This window comes from Cervus elaphus, chromosome 8, assembly GCF_910594005.1.
Source record: "Cervus elaphus chromosome 8, mCerEla1.1, whole genome shotgun sequence".
Lineage (NCBI taxonomy): Eukaryota > Metazoa > Chordata > Mammalia > Artiodactyla > Cervidae > Cervus > Cervus elaphus.
The window spans coordinates 37911745-37929336 of NC_057822.1; the positions used below are offsets into that span (position 1 = coordinate 37911745).

The 17592-nt window shown below is 43.4% G+C and overlaps 2 protein-coding genes and 1 pseudogene across 2 annotated transcripts; 2 read left to right on the forward strand and 1 right to left on the reverse strand.

Annotated features, from left to right (window-relative positions):
* Positions 1–279: 279 nt before the first annotated feature.
* Positions 280–2077, forward strand: LOC122698942 (gamma-crystallin D). Its single transcript, XM_043910618.1, has 3 exons — positions 280–336; positions 416–658; positions 1748–2077. Exons 1-3 carry the CDS (start codon positions 328–330, stop codon positions 2018–2020), a joined length of 525 nt encoding a protein of 174 aa, XP_043766553.1. The 5' UTR covers positions 280–327; the 3' UTR covers positions 2021–2077.
* A 4995-nt stretch (positions 2078–7072) lies between these two features.
* Positions 7073–7465, reverse strand: LOC122698944 (annotated as a pseudogene).
* Positions 7466–11264: 3799 nt separating this feature from the next.
* Positions 11265–13737, forward strand: LOC122698943 (gamma-crystallin F-like). Its single transcript, XM_043910620.1, has 3 exons — positions 11265–11273; positions 11353–11595; positions 13465–13737. Exons 1-3 carry the CDS (start codon positions 11265–11267, stop codon positions 13735–13737), a joined length of 525 nt encoding a protein of 174 aa, XP_043766555.1.
* The last annotated feature ends 3855 nt before the right edge of the window (positions 13738–17592 follow it).

Here is a 17592-nt window from a genome sequence, read left to right on the forward strand (position 1 = left end):
AGAAATAAACGATTGGACTATATATGAAATGGCTGAAGCTCTACTTCTATTATTAAATAGACAATGTCCCAGATGGCTTTTTTTTTTTTTTTTTTTCCAAACTGACTCATCTAGCATCAGCCAGTGGTAGAAACTCCAGAGAGAATGGGACCAAACCCCACAATGAGCCCCATGGACTCTGACAGCAAAGAGTGAAAAGAGAACACAAACATCCCCTCCTCACCCGGGGCCCCTTTTGTGTTGTTCCTGCCAACGCAGCAGCCCTCCCGCTATATAGACCGCGCGCCGGCCCCACCGTCCTGAACTCCATGCCCACGTCCAGCAGCCATGGGGAAGGTGAGCCCCGCGCCGGCGGGAGGGGCCCGCAGCCCGGCTGCAGGCCAGGCCTCTGAGCCTCTCCTTCCCTCCCTTGCAGATCACCTTCTATGAGGACCGGGGCTTCCAGGGCCGCCACTATGAGTGCAGCAGCGACCACCCCAACCTGCAGCCTTACCTGGGCCGCTGCAATTCGGCGCGTGTGGACAGCGGCTGCTGGATGATCTACGAGCAGCCCAACTACCTGGGCCCGCAGTACTTCCTGCGGCGCGGAGACTACCCCGACTACCAGCAGTGGATGGGCCTCAGCGACTCGGTCCGCTCCTGCCGCCTCATCCCCCACGTGAGTCCACTTCCGTAGCAGATCCGGGCCTTGTGGACTCAGAGGGGATAGCTTCAGGCAAAGGTTCAACATTTGGAGTGGTGATCATAAAGAATAACTGAGAGTTTGAGAAGGAAAGTAAGCTATTGTGTATTATTGTATATTAGTTCAATATAATTTGCCCGGAACAAAAGCAAATTGTTGCCCAAGTACCAGTTAATCAACAAATATATATTGAGTAAGAATGCATTTGCAGCCCTGAGCATGTATAAGGTAGAGGTCCTGACCTGGAATTATTTGCAATGGAGTTGTAGAAAAACCACTAATATCACTAATATTACAAAGAAAAGTAATTAGGTGCTACTTTCTGAGCAGATAGGAGTGGGAAAGGATACTTTTACAAGGGTTAGTTTTTGTAACACCCTTTCCCCTTTTTGCTCCCCACTTGTATGTTTTAGTTTTCCCTACCTGTACAAATAAAAGTGCTTTTTGTCAGGGGAGAGTGACACCGAGATTTTACATGTGGGCTACACAGAGTTCACATGTGTGTTAAAACACTAAGGTTTTTGAAAAGTTAGTCCTTGGGCTGACTGATTTTTCTTTCTCATTTTCCCTCATTCATAACTTATTAAATGAAAATCAAGCATTTAACTGAGAGACTTCAGAAGCATCTAAGTCCTTGGTGATTTTTCCAAGATTTATTTAAAATTCAATGTAAGGTCATTCATTTCATAAACTGATTTTCCTGTTCAAACACACATGCTTGAAAAACTTTTTAAAAATCTTCAAAATGGCAAAAATAGTAATAAGCTGTTAAAGGTTTGGTTTCTCTATGGTACAGTGTCCTGAGCATGGTTAATAGTTTGTCCTGGGAAGTATATGAATATATTAAAGTATAAGAGTTCCTCCTTAATTTTTAGTCACACTTTATGATCTTGAAAAGGTACTGAATTTTCACCTTTGAAAGTGAGGAGTATATAAAGATTCAGAAGTAATTCATTTTTAACTTATATTTGAAAATGGCTTGAGCTGGCCAAACTGAATGGCATGAATGTGTTGGAATCATTTCACGGTTTGTCTTTCTCCTCTTTCTACCTCTGGATGGGCCAGGCTGGCTCTCACAGGCTCAGACTTTATGAGAGGGAAGATTACAGAGGCCAGATGATAGAGATCACTGAGGACTGCTCCTCTCTTCAAGACCGCTTCCACTTCAGTGAGATTCACTCTCTCAATGTGCTGGAGGGTTCCTGGATCCTCTATGAGTTACCCAACTACCGGGGGCGGCAGTATCTGCTGAGGCCAGGGGAATACAGGCGCTACCATGACTGGGGGGCCATGAATGCCAAAGTGGGCTCCTTGAGAAGAGTCATAGATATCTATTGAAATAAATGCATCATTTCTCAATCTGGAAACTAATAAAGTATTTTCTGTTTTCCTGGCGCTGGCTTGCTTGTGCTTTCAATTTGTCTTACTTTTATTTTATTATTTTATTTATACACTCACACACACACACAAGATACAAGTGGAAATCAAGGTGTATGATCTTCAGATAACAAAATTCTCTCACTAGAACTATGCTTTCATATGAAGCAGAACTGTACAGCTTGTGAAACACGTTCATAATACATATCTTATTTGATTCTCTGGCCTTTAAACATGTTGTTGCTTCAGACTAGTTTGCTAGAAATCTCTCCAATTCTTCTTTGAGGTGTGAGGATCTGAAAATTGAAGTTCAAAGATGGTGTGACCCACTTTTCAAATCAAGGATTCTGAAGCTAGTTACCACAATGGGCTTTAGAAGATTTTTTAATTCCCTAAGTTGTATGCAAAAGTTGAGTTTACACATCTCTGGCAGACTCTATTTTTCTCCTTTTATTAGTTTGCTTTTTTTTTTTTTAAGTATTTGATATTGATTCTGAGCTGATCTCATGACACTTTCTGGACATTGAAACATAAGTGGACAAATGCTGATGGTTCTGGAAAAATTTTTGTCTTCCTGATAAAAGGGAATAGCTGCCCCAGGTTCCCTCTTATTTCAGGCATTTTACATTCAAGAGGTGACAAGCATGAGGGAGAAGCCACAGTTTCAGAAATGCTGGCCTGCATGTGGTCAAGCCACTGAACCAATGCTAGCTATTAGTCAGGGCCCTCCAGAGTAACAGAACCAACAGGATCTCTATAGATATGAAAGAAGGTGGAAGTATTAGTCTCTCAGTCGTGTCCGACTCTGCAAGTCCATGGACTGTAGCCCACCAGGCTCCATTGTCCAAGGGATTCTCCAGGCAAGAATACTGAGGACCAGCTCAAGTGGGTAGCCATTCCCTTCTCCAGGGGATCTTCCCAACCCAGGAATCAAACCCGAGTCTCCTGCATTGCAGGCAGATTCTTTACCATCTGAGCCACAAGGGAAGCTTAGATGAGGAGATTTATTCTAGGAACTGGCTCATGGGATTATGGAGGCTGAGAAGTCCCATGGTCTGCAAGCTGCAGAATCAGGAAAGCTGGTGGAATAATTCAGTCTTGAGTCCAAAGGCCTAAGAGTGAGGAGTGCTGATGTCTGAAAACAGAAGACTGATGTGGCAGCTCCTGCAGGTAGAGAGAGTTACACTCTCCACCACCTTTTTGATCTATGCAGGCCCTCAACAGACTGGATAAGGCATTGGTAGAGGTGATCTTCTCTACTCAGACTACCAATTCAAATCCTAATCTCTCCCAGAAATATCCTCACAGACACACCCCAAAATAATGTTTTGCCAGCTATCCGGGCATCCCATATCCCAGTCAAGTTGACATAAAATTAGCTATCACACAAGGCCAGCAATCCTTTACTTTGAAACTTCTTGTAATGGGAGTAAAATAAACTCACACTTTTTTTATGCCACTGTCATGGGTGTTCTGTTATTTGTAGTTCAATACACATTCCTGGTTGACACAGAGCATATGTACCTTTTTCCAAGGTAACTGCTTAGAACTTTATTCAGAGACTCAAGGAAATCCTAATGGAAAATCTCTACACCACCCCCCCACCCCAAAAAGAAGAAGAGAGGGAGAAAGTGAAGGAGGGAGTGCGAAGGTAGAAGGCAAGTCATTACAGAGCAATGAACTCATGTGATATTTAACATATTTCAGACTTGGAGATTATCTAACCTAGATCACTCATTTTATGTAAGGTAACTAAGGTCCAGTTTGAATTTCAAACGGTTAATAATAGAAGTACATCAGAATTCAGAACTCACAGTTCAGAATATCAGAGATTTTTTCCATTATGGAATCAGGATGATTCTTGTCAAAATAATGACAGCACTAGTGTACAGATTCTTACCAGGAGGTCATTGCAAGCAGCTAACCAGGAACTGAATTAGATATATAGGATAATCTACAGTTGCGTTCCCTGCATGCATGCATGTGCATGCTCAGTCACATCTGACGTTTTGTGACCTCATGGACTGTAGCCCGCCAGGCTCCTCTGTCCATGGGATTTTTCCAGGCAAGAATACTGCAGTGGGTGGCCATTTCCTCCTCCAGGGGATCTTCCAAAACCAGGGATCCAACAGCATCTCCTGTGCCTCCTGCATTGGAGGCAGATTCTTTACCACTTGAGCCACCGGGGAAGCCCAGTATTGTGTCTACATATATGCAAATATGATATCCACACAGTTATATACATTCATAGCTGTATATGTATACTCTCCATATGTATGTTTATATATGTATTAATATATTATCTGTATAAGGTTATAGGGAAGTATAACATTGTTATCATTTACATTCTCCTGCTGCTTATTGTCTTACTTGCATTTCATTGCTAGAATCGTAGAAAGGAGGAGCGGTGATTATGTTTGTACTCAAAAACTAATCTGATCAAGTCATTTCCCTGATTAAAAACTTCTGATATTGTTCCACTGCCCACAGAGAAAAATGCTACCTTTTCAAGAATCTGGTGACAGCTTCCTCTCCAATTACCAGACCCCAGTCATCCTTTACTCCCATCTTTTCTAAGCAAATGAAGCATTTTCACATCTCTTTGAATTTGCTCACATCTTTTTCTCACCCAGATCACTCTTCCCCACCTTCCTCCTGGTGAACTACTCACCCTCCAAAGCTTGATTAGTTGTTGTCATTGTTCAGTCACTCAGTTGTGTCCAACTCTCTGTGACCCCGTGGGCTACAGCACACCAGGCTTCCCTATCCTTCACCATCTCCCGGAGTTTCCTCAAATTAGAATGTACCCTAATCCCTTGGCCAAAATGGATCTGAATCAGTTACATACATTAGACTGAAAGTAGCCAAAACACCATACCAAATGGGTAAGCAATATGGAAATCTACTCACATGATAGGAAGTCCTAGGGTAGCCCAGGATTTAGGGATGGTTGATTCAGCAGCTCAACACTATCATCAGGGTGCAAAGTTTTGTCCGTTTCCCACAATATTTAGCATCTGTATCATCCTAAAGCTGGTGTCCCTGGTACCACAGCTGCTAGCTGCAAATGGGGAACTATACAAGGAAGGGTGAGTGAAGGAAAGAACCTACCAAGTTTTGCCTACAGCACAATTGTGTCCAGAGCACTAAATCCCAGCATTAAAAAAGACTTTGAAATATTACCAGTTCTTAAATGCAAGCTTTGGTGGTGTAAGATAGAATGAAATGAGTAAATAGGAAAAAAGGAAGAAAACCCAAGGAGGGAAAGGTACTAATAAGAAAAACTTAAGACATTAATTTTATTAATTATTCTCTTATTATAAAGTAAGAGGACTGTAAGTTAAAATAAACTGTTTTAAATGCTTTTTAATTCCATTTAAGTCACTAGGATTTATCCCATTTTAACATTTTCTTATAACTACAGGAAAAAATTTTTTTTTGCCACATCATGCAGCTTGTGGGATCTGTTTCCCAGCCAAGGAGAGAGCCCTTGGCAGTGAGAGCATGGAGTTCTAACCCACAGTAGAATTATTGAAATCAAAAAATTAATTTTGAAAAATTAATATTAATTCCTTTTTTTCTTGTTGCTAATGGAAAACTTTTAAAATCATAGTAAAATATACATAAAATTTACCATTATAGCCATACAATTTAAGTGTACAATTTAAGTGTACAATTTAGTGGCATAAAGCACATTCACATCATTGTGCAGTCATCAACACTATTTATCTTCAGAACTTTATCATCATCCCAAGCTGCTATACTCATTACACAATAACGCCCCATTCCCACCTTCCCCCAGCCTCTGGTAACCACCATTCTACTTTCTTTCTTTATAAATCTATTCCAAGTATCTCAAATGCATTGAATCATATAATGTTTGTCCTGTGTCTCACTTATTTCAATTAGGATAGTGTTTTCAAGGTTTGTCCAAGTTGTGAAATTTATCAAAATTTTATTCTTTTTTAATGCTGAATAATATTCCATTCTATACATATACCACATTTCATGTATCCATACATCCATTCATTAAAGGGCACTTGTATTGTTTCTTCCATTTTGCCATAATAAAGAATGCTGTGATGATCATTGGGGTACAAACAGCTGCTTAAGTCACTGCTTTCAATTCTTTCGAGTATGCCTAGAAATGCAAATGCTGAATCGTGTGGTAATTAGATGTTTAATTTTTGAGGAACTACCATGCAATCTTCCACAGTGGCTCTACCATTTTATAGTCCCATCAACAATGCACAAGTTTTCCAGTTTCTCTGACATCCTCACTAACACTTATTTTCTGTTCTGTTTTTTATAATAGTCATTCTAATGTGTATGAAGTATCTCATTGTAGGTTTAATTGCATATCCCTAATGTATGGATGTGAGAGTTGGACTGTGAAGAAAACTGAGCACCAAAAAATTGGTTCTTTTGAACTGTGGTGTTGGAGAAGACTCTTGAGAGTCCCTTGGACTGCAAGGAGATCCAACCAGTCCATCCTAAAGGAGGTCAGTCCTGGGTGTTCATTGGAAGGACTGATGCTGAAGCTGAAACTCCAGTGCTTTGGCCACCTCATGCGAAGAGTTGACACATTGGAAAAGACCCTGATGCTGGGAGGGATTGGGGGCAGGAGAAGAGGACGACAGAGGATGAGATGGCTGGATGGCATCACCGACTCGATGGACATGAGTTTGAGTAAACTCTGGGCATTGGTGATGGACAGGGAGGCTTGGCGTGCTGCGATTCATGGGGTAACAAAGAGTCGGACATGAATGAGCAACTGAACTGAACTGAATGATTAGCAATGTTGAGCATCTTTTCATGTGCTTATTGGCCATTGTATTATCTTATTTGAAAGAAAGTGAAGTTGCTCAGTCGTGTCCGACTGTTTGCAACCCCATAGACTTTTTTTTTTTTAACTGCTCCAGTCAATGAAAGGGAAACTTTATTGAGGCCCCAGGGCATGGGGCTTGGGCATGAGGTCACCCTGTGGTCAAAGGAGAAGCCGGCAGAGGGGCTTTACTTAACCTTCCTCTTGGGGTGCAGGTTGTTGGTTTGGCCTCACTTCTTCTTGCAGCAGTTGACAGCACAGGGGTGCAGGCGAGCATAACACTTGCGGCAGATCATCTTGTCGCAGCTATATTTCTGAGCGAGCTGGTGGAGGGAAGGCTCAATGGTGCCGCCTCACAGACGAAGCACCAGGCGCAGGGTGGACTCTTTCTGGATATTGTAGTCTGACGGAGCGCAGCCCTTCTCCAGCTGTGTGCCCACGAAAATTAGACGTGGTTGGTCAGGCGGGATGCCCTCCTTGTCTTGGATTTTGGCTTTGACATTCTCAGTGGTGTCACTGGGCTCGACCTCAAGGGTAATGGTCTTGCCCATCAGGGTCTTCACAGAGATCTGCATCTTTGAGTCTGCTGCTTGACCACCTCATTAAAGAGAAAGGGCAAGCCCTTTTTTTAAATTGGGTTTTTTTTTTAGGGGAGCATTGTTATTGTTTTTGCTGAGCTGTATCAGTTCTCTGTACATTTTGAATATCAATGCTTTATCATACATGATTCACAAAAGTTTCTCACATTCCCTGGGTGGCCTCTTCACTCTGTTGATAGTCTCTGATGCACAGACATCTTTGTTTTGACAGACTCCAATATATCTATTGCCTATGCTTTAGTGTTACATCCAAGAAATCATTGCCAAGTCTAATCTCATGAAGATTTTCCTCCGTGTTTTCATCTAAGAGTTTTGTAGCTTTGTGAAGCAAACTCACTTAGAAGGACAGCGTGGATAGTGGAGTTCAGTTTATCACACTGGCTGGTCCGAGGCAGAATTTCCTCTTTAGCCAGGGACGCTGACCGATTTTTGTGACAACCTTTTATACCCAAAGTGTATTTGTATACCCAAAGTCCACCTGGGACAATGTTAGTAAGAGATACAATCAGGTTACAGCCATAGACTTACATTCTAAAGCTATCTTGATGTAAAGTTTAGTCTACATCAATAAGCATTATTAAGATTACTTAATGGACATTGCTTTCCTTCTGGCTCTGAGAGATCTAGGTACGGGGTCTGCCTGTTTGGGTTTTTATCTGTCTGGGAAGCCTGCTTGGCTGTTAGTGTTTTATCTCTATGGCCTCCCTAGTATGCAGTCCAAAGTTCACCAAAGTGTAAGATGCAGCTCCTTTTCTTTTAAAAATGGAGTCAGTCCAGTCAGGGCAACCTGCTCCTTTCCTTCTTCAGGTTTAGTTCTTATATTTAGGTCTCTAATTCACTTTGAGTTAGTTTTTGTATAATACACGTTGTAAGGTAAGGCCCCAACTACATTCTTTCGCATGTGGATATCTAATTTTCCCAGGACTATTGTTGAAAAGACTGTGTTTTCTTCATTGAATGGTCTTGGGAACCCTGTCAAAATTCACTTGACCATGTATGTAAGGGTTTGGGTCTATGTTCTCTACTCTTCCATTTGTCCATATGTTTATCTTTATGCCAGTACCACACTGTTTTGATTAGTGTGATTTTGTAGTAATTTTGAAATCAGAAAGTGTGAGAATGTCAGCTTTGTCCTTCTTTTTCAAGATTGTTTCTGGGGAGTTCCCTGGTGTCTGGGGGTTAGGATTTGGCACTTTCACTTGCAGTGCTCCAGGTTCAACCCTTGGTCTGGGAACTGTGTGTACTTAGTCATTCAGTCCTATCTGACTCTTTGCAACCCCGTGGACTGTAGCCCACAAGGCTCCTCTGTTCATGGGGGTTCTCCAGGTAAGAATATTGGAGTGGGTTGCCATGCCCTCCTTCAGGGGATATTCCCAACCCAGGGATTGAACCCAGGTCTCTCAAATTGCAGGCAGATTCTTTACTGTCTGAGCCACCAGGGAACTGAGATCCTGCAAACTACTTGGTAAGGCCAAAATTAAATAAATAAAACCCAACTCTTTGTGACCCCATGGACTATACAGTCCATGGAATTCTTCAGGCCAGAATACTGGAGTGGGTAGCCTTTCTCTTCTCCAGGGGATCTTCCCAAACCAGGGAGCAACTATTGCTAACTATTTGGATGTTGTTATGCAAAGATCTCTAGAACTTTTTCATCTTGTCAAACTGAAAGGAGATTTTAAAATACTTGTCCATGGTGATTTTGTCTTTTGATTTTGGTCACAACATGAGCCATGTGGGATCTTAGTTCTCCAACCACGGATTGAACCCATGCCCCCTGCATTGGAAGCACTGAGTCTTGACCACTAGACCTCCAGGGAAGTCCTGACAGTGGTTTTCAAAATATGGTCCTATGATTTTAATTTTTTCCTGCTTTCTTCTTCTCTATAATTTTAATATTTCTATAAAATTAGAATTTTTGAAAGAAACAATGTGAAAAAGTCTTAATAAACTTATGTGTTTCAAATAAAATTTTTCAAGGCAAACAGTTTTTTGTCTTTAGGCTTAAGTAACAAGAATCCAGACTGAGGAATGAAACAGGATGTATCACAGTTGCATATAGTTGAGGACAAGATCCTTCTAAAGCAGTGGTTTGCATTCAGGGTTGATTTTGCTCCCCCAGGGGACATATGACAATATCTGGAGACATTTTTGGTTGCCATAACCATGAGGGTAATGCTAATAGTATCTAGAGGATTGAGACCAGGGATGCTGTTCAATATCCTCAAATACAGCAGACAGACCTGCACAATTGAGATTTTTTTGACCCAAACTGTCACAACAGTATGAGGTTGAGAGAATCTGTTCTAAAGAGTGGAGCACCAGAAGAAGCTGGTGGAGGTGGGGTGGGAGGGGTTTAAGGGAAGGAAAGAAGACTCCAGCCTGTGGAACCAGAATATTAACCAGAGAGCAACCAGGCTTGCCCAGGAGCCAGGGAAGGTAGAGAAGGGAGAGTCTTTGCAGGATTGTAGGATTATGAATCTGTTATATTTGCATATAACTTTGAATTTGTACGCAGCTGAACTAATTAGTCAAGGCTATTAGTCAAGACCATAGTCTTGTATAGATGTGAGAGTTGGACCATAAAGAAGTCAGAGCACTGAAGAATTGATGCTTTTGAACTGTGGTGCTGGAGAAAACTCTTGAGAGTCCCTTGGACAGCAAGGAGATCAAACCAGTCCATCCTAAAGAAAATCAATCTTGAATACTCATCAGGACTGATGTTGAAGCTGAAGCTCCAATACTTTATCCACCTGATGTGAAGAACCCACTCATTGGAAAAATCCTGATGCTGGGAAAGACTGAGAGCAGGAGGAGGAGGGGATGACAGAAGAGGAGATGGTTGGATGGCATCACTGATTTAATGGACATGAACTTGGGCAAACTCCGGGAGATGAGGAGGGACAGGGAAGCCTGGCATGCTGCAGTTAATGGGGTGGCAAAGAGTCAGACAGGACTTGGGGACTGAACAACAACAACAGAACTAATTAGGCTTAGCCCTTAATTTGCAAAATTATTGGTTAAATAAAAAGTTAGTGTGTGACTAATAACCACCATGAGTTGCCTCATGAACTCCAGAGTTGGGAGCTTCCTGGGAGACACTGGCTGCGTCTGGAGGTGACCCTGGTCCACTCCGTCTCCAGGGAGCAGAGCCGAGCCAGGCGCATGAACAGGGCTTCCTGGGGTCCAGCACCCACCACCTCCCTTCCCCCGGTGTAATGTCTGCTGCATCCGCTCCTGAGCCGGGAGGACGGAAGAAGGCTCTCTCGGGGAAATCCCATCCTCCTTCAACCGTCCTGTGCAGAAGGCAGGGACCTCTGTGTCCCTCATCCTCGCACCAAGGAAAAGCTCTCTCATCTAGACGCCTCCCGCTGGGGCCCACCCTGACCTCTGACCCGGTCACTACCCCGTGTTGTTCCTCAAAAAGAGATCACTTAGAATATTTAAAAGATAAATAAAATATTTCAGTACAAGTGTTAGCCCGGTTAGGCGCTTTTGCTCGCTCCCCATCTCCTGAATAGGCTTCATTTAAAGGCCCCAGAGGCTCCAATGACAGTTTTACGCGGGTCATCAGTTCGAAAGCTCTGGAGAGTCTAAGAGAAAACATACAGTAAGTCCCCCACCCCACCCCCGCCGTCATTATATAGAAAAGAGACAGAAAGGAAATCCTCCTCACCCGGGGGCCCCTTTTGTGTTGTTCCTGCCAACGCAGCAGCCCTCCCGCTATATAGACCGCGCGCCGGCCCCACCGCCCTGAACTCCATGCCCAAGTCCAGCAGCCATGGGGAAGGTGAGCCCCGCGCCGGCGGGAGGGGCCCGCAACCCGGCTGCAGGCCAGGCCTCTGAGCCTCTCCTTCCCTCCCTTGCAGATCACCTTCTACGAGGACCGGGGCTTCCAGGGCCGCCACTATGAGTGCAGCAGCGACCACCCCAACCTGCAGCCTTACCTGGGCCGCTGCAACTCCATCCGCGTGGACAGCGGCTGCTGGATGATCTACGAGCAGCCCAACTTCCAGGGCCCGCAGTACTTCCTGCGGCGCGGAGACTACCCCGACTACCAGCAGTGGATGGGCCTCAGCGACTCCATCCGCTCCTGCCGCCTCATCCCCCACGTGAGTCCGGTCCCCCTGGGCCTGCCGTGGGCTCGGGTCACGCCGATCCCCAGCGCCGTGGTCAGACTGTGGGACGGTGGCCTTCCTTTGCCGGTTCTAACCGGGTTCTCTTTTCCTTTATAATATCTCTTAATTGAGAATGCAGTGCTCTTAACTGAGATTTTATTTTCCTTTATTAAAATTAAACTCACCTCTACTGGGGGAAAGTGGCACGGTATTTGTTCAGAGTGCCTATGGCACAGGTGATGAACTCCTCACACTCCGGTGGTCTTAGGCTAGTCCCTGGGCTATTTCTCTCTTTCCTCACCTGTAAAATGGGGCTACTAGGGCAGCTAATTCCTAGAGCTGTGATGAGGTGGGAAGGAGATTGCCTGTCACCTGGCAAGCCACCCCCTCCTACAGATACTGACTACTTTGCACATCCAGGGTCTCTCAAGTCCTGCTTTTTGACTCAGCAAAACAACTAACCAGCAATGTGACTCCAGTAGCCCCTGCAAAGTCATTGCTATCCAAATAAAGCCCGAGCAGCCTGGAATTCCAGAGTTAGGGATGCTGTAATTTGACTGTGACCGAGTCCTATGGAAAATGTACCACTTTGGGTAAGTTTGAAAGACCCTCAGAGGGTTTAATGCCTTAATGGGACCCAGACTGGCATTAGGAGCCTGGAAATCTCAGCTTCCACCTTCCAGGCCTGACTCTTCTGGTTACAGCCTGAAAGTTCTAGTCATTAGTTTCTCATAAAAGAAGACAGAATGGTTGCCCCACATGTGTCAGGCTGTTGTGAAGATCAAAATTAGGTAACAGACATGTGAACCCTTTGCAAACTATGGAAGATGCCTTATTAGCAGTTTTTTTATGCCTCAGAATGAACTGCTTATGAGAACCTTTGCTAAGGAGGGTTTGATGGTGGAAGAAGGAAAACTGAATATGTACCTGCTGGGAAGAAACAATCAGATAAAGGCACAAGTGCTCAGAAGAGACAGACAGGATTCACCCAGGACTAACAGCCTCCCTTCCATTTTCCTAAACTTCATATAATCTATTGATCTAGGCAGGCCTCCCTCATGATTTTGAGCTTCTGTTTTTATTAATAACCTTAAAGTGTTTCCCGGGTCATATGTTAGAGCCGAGGACTGAAACCTAACCATTACGATGGCTCTTGCTTTTTAAGACTTCAGAATAGCAGGACTCAAAGCAGAAAGGAAGGGATGAGGAGATGTCTGGTCCCAACTGCTGCCAATCTGTGCCTTACTCTGGGGAAAGCAATTCTGCTTTCTCTCTCCCCAGCCTCTTCTGAAGCTACTGAGATCCAAACTAATGCCTCTTGCCAGGGATATATTTGCCTTTTAATTTTAAAATCTAATTATTTTTATATCCTCCAAGGAGAGCTCCAGACCACTGTAAGTCAATGGTCTTTATAAAGGAGAGAACAAATATTATATATAAAATTGCTACTTAAGAATGGTACTAAGTAGGTACTAAATATGATTCATATAGGTTGTGGCCCTAGAAAACTCTAGGGAGCACCATGCATATCCTTTTTATTTTGGCCACACCCCACAGCATGTGGGATATGAGTTCCCCAACCAGGGACCAAACCCACGCCCACTTCATTGGAAGGGCGGAGTCTTAACCGCTGGACCACCAGGGAAGGCCTGCATATCTTGATCTACGTGAATGGCACTCTCTTCAATTTTGCAGTGTGCAGTCTACCCAGCTGTATACAGTTGACCCTGGTGTTGGCTGTCTTTTTGTCATCTTTGATATAGAAAAAAATTTTAAATGCCCATTCCCCAAGGGGTGTGAGTGATTGGTGGCTAAAGACTAGGTTTTCTGACTTTTCCCATCTGTTGATTGCTGAACCCACAGACCAGCTCCCACCGGCTGAGGATCTATGAGCGAGAGGACTACCGAGGCCAGATGGTGGAGATCACAGAGGACTGCTCCTCACTCCACGACCGCTTCCACTTCAGTGAGATCCACTCCTTCAATGTGCTGGAGGGCTGGTGGATCCTCTATGAGATGCCCAACTACCGGGGGCGGCAGTACCTGCTGCGGCCGGGGGATTACAGGCGCTACCACGACTGGGGGGCCGTGGATGCCCGAGTGGGCTCCTTGAGGAGGGCTGTGGATTTCTATTGAAATATTTTTACTCTACCTTTTTCTCCATCTGGAAGCTAATAAAATATTTCCTGTGTGTTTCCTGCAGTTACGTAGCCTTCTTTTCCTTTCAGACTCCTTGGGTGGACTCAGAAAAATAAAAGCTAGGAATAGTGTGGCTTTTCTTACACGTGTCAATAGAAAGCATGGCTAGCAGTTAAGAGGACGGGGTCTGGAAAGAATGTCTGGGTCCAAACACTTACTTACATCCTGGCATGTAAAGTCAAGTGGGCCTTAGGAAGCATTCCTATGAACAAAGCTAGTGGAGGTGATGGAATTCCAGCTGAGCCATTTCAAATCCTGAAAGATGGTGCTATTTAAGTGCTGCACTCAATATGCAGGACTGAAAAAGATCAGTTTTCATTCCAATCACAAAGAAAGGCAACACCAAGAATGTTCAAACTACCATACAGCTGCATTCATTTCACATGCTAACAAGGGGATGCTCAAAATCCTTCAAGCTAGACTTCAGCAGCATGTGAACCGAGAAATTCCAGATATACAAGCAGGATTTAGAAAAGGCAGAGGAACCAGAGATCAAATTACCAACATCCCACATACCATGGGGCAACCAAGCCCGAATGCCACAACAAAAGATGGAAGCAATGAAGATCCTGCATGCCACAACTAAGACCTGATGCAGTCAAATAAATAAATAAATATTTTTAAAAGACAATAAAGGAAGTGTTAATAAAAGGAAAATAAAGAAGTGTTACTACAAAACAGTAACCCATAAAAAGGAATGCAATTGACTCAGTTCTAATGAGGTAGATGAACCTAAAGTGAATATACAGAGTGAAGTAAGTCAGAAAGAGGAAAATAAATATCATATATTAACACATACATATGGAATCTAGGAAGATGGTACTGATTAATCTATGTGGAGGGCAGCAGTAGAGATGCAGACACAGAGAACAGACTTGTGGACATAGGAGGGGAAGAAAAGGGTGGGACGAATTGAGGGAGCAGCACTGAAACGTATGCAGTACCATATGTAAAATTAGATAGCCAATGAAAGTTTCTGTATGGTGCAGGGAGCTCCAATCCCGTGATCTATGACAACAGGGAGGGGTAGGATAGGGTGGGGACATACATGGACCTGTAGCTGATTCATGTTGATATGTGGCAGAAACCAACACAATATTGTAAAGCAAAAGTGAAAGTGAAAGTTACTCAGTCGTGTCCAACTCTTTGTGACCCCGTGGACTGTAGCCCGCCAGGCTCCCCTGTCCCTGGAATTCTCCAGGCAAGAATACTGGAGTGGGTTGCCATTCCCTTCTCCAGGGGATCTTCCCGACCCACGGATTGAACCCAGGTCTCCTGCACTGCAGGCAGATTCTTTACCATTTGAGCCACCAGTGAAGCCCATGCTCCAGTTAAAATTATGTAAATTAAAATAAGTTTTTTAAAAAAATCCACTAACACTACGGCTTCTTCCACAAGGCACGTGACCCCATTCTCCCCCAAGAGGTCTCAGCTATCCAGCCACTCAGACCTCTGAACTGGAAAAGGTGGTCGTATAAGAATCAACACAAGCTATTAAAAACCTTTCCATTGTCACTGCCACTCCTTCTCTCGTGACCTTTCATCGAAATTATTCCAATAACTTCTTAATTTATTAAGCAACTTAAATTCTTTTTACCTCAGCTCTTCCAGCTTTCTTTAAAAAAACATTTTTTTCCCCTCTGAAAACAAAACTGGAATATTGAATACATTATTTTAGGATAGGGATTGTTCCCATTAGGATTAATTGCTAAGGTTATTTGAAGAAACTTTAAAAAGAAAGAGGAAAGGGAGAGGAAGCAGAGGGACGCCAGTGATGAGAGGACTCTGGCTCAGGTCGTGGTGTAGCATTTATGGAGGAAAGAAGTGGTGAGATTCTGAAGACAGAAACAACAAAAACTCTCACTGGATTCCACATGGAGCTGAGAGAGAAGTTTGGTTTGAGCAACTGGAAGAACCAAGTTGCCTTCAACCCAAACAGGAAGAACCACAGGGGAGCAGGTCTTTGGAGGAAAATCAGGCATCCCATTTTGGGCAAGACAAGTTTGAGGTGTTAGTGAACATTCAAGTGGAGTCATTAACCAGGTTACTGATTATATTAGCCTGAAGTTCAGGAGAGAAGCTGGGCTGGAGATCCATGTTTGCAAGTCATCGGTGGGTAGACAGTACTGAAAGTCATTAAATCTGAACAGAATGCCCAAGGGACTGTGTGTAGATAGAGAAGGTGAACCCTAGCTTTAAGAGCATGAAGCAAAGAAGAAAGTGTGGGTCAGGGAAAGCTAACTTCTATAACAAACAGTACCAACAGTTTAGTGACTTACACAATTAAATTTTATCTTTCACTTAAAAAATAATACACTTTAAACAATAAAAAGGCTTTTTTGTTCTTTTATTTTAAACTTAATGACTTTTTAGCTAGTTCTTCAGACCAGATACATCTAGAAACATTAAAGTCAGTAGGAACAATGCCAACATTTTTAGAGAAATGGAATCCAATTGTTTTATATCACGTTTAACTTTATGCCCATTATACTAGAAAGTGCTACCTACAAGTTCACTGAGGAAATTTGAAAAATTGTAATGAAGACTTAAAAATACCAGGGTGCCTATGCACCCACATTTCGATTTACTAACAGATTGAGGACTTCAGCGCTGTAGTTAAGTAGAGCTGCCGAGGCCTGGTGCACAACTGCCTAGATTTATTTTCTCTAGGTGACAGCGCCACCCAGTGTTCACTGGAAGGAAAGCACATATAGTTCAAAAGCCTTTCCCTGACTTCACAAACGGTAGGAGATGATTTTGCACCTTTTAAATACACCGAGTTAAGCCATGAGGGCAAGGTAAACTTATAACTTGGCCAAGGATCTAATTAAGTAAGTGTAAATTGTACTCAAATATCAGTGTCTGAGAGCTTTGTGACATCGCATAAGTATATCTTAAGAGAAGGTGGTTTCCTAAGAGAAGACAAGATTGATGGATGATCTGTGTTCCCCTGAGCAGCTGTGGCCCTTCTCAGCAGGAAATCCAGCACTTGTTTGTGTCTTTTCACAGAGCCTATGTCTACCCCTTCATCTCTCAACATCCAACAGATCCACTTCTAATTTATGAAACTCTGAGATCATGAGTAACATAGATCTTGTGTGCGTGTGTGTGTGTGTGTGTCCAACTCTTTGCACCGTAGGCTGTAGCCCACCACGTTCCTCTGTCCATGGGATTTTCCAGGCAAGAATACTGGAGCAGGTTGCTATTTCCTACTCCAGGGGATCTCCCTGGCCCAGAGATTGAACCTGTGTCTCCCGAGTCTTCTGCATTGCAGGTGAATTCTTTACTGCTGAGCCACCCGGGGAAGCCCAAAATAGATCCCATAGCTTTGTTCAAATACATCCTTCACGTCACCTTCATGCTCAACCTTCATGCTTATTCACTTATGATTTCTCAACCAACTCCTTTACATTTTTTCTCTTGTACCATTGTATATGAATAGTTCTTTCACCAGAATATTGATTAATCTCTTTTATTTTTATTTTATCTTATTATTATTTTTTCATTTATTTTTACTAGTTGGAGGTTAATTACTTTACAATGTTGCAGTGGTTTTTGCCATACATTAACATGAATCAGCCATGGATTTACATGTCTTCCCCATCCTGATCTCCCCTCCCACCTCCCTCCCCACCCGATCCCTCTGGGTCTTCCCAGTGCACCAGCCCTGAGCACTTGTCTCATGCATCCAACCTGGGCTGGTGATCTGTTTCACCCTTGATAATATACATGTTTCAATGCTATTCTCTCAGATCATCCCACCCTCGCCTTCTCCCACAGAGTCCAAAAGTC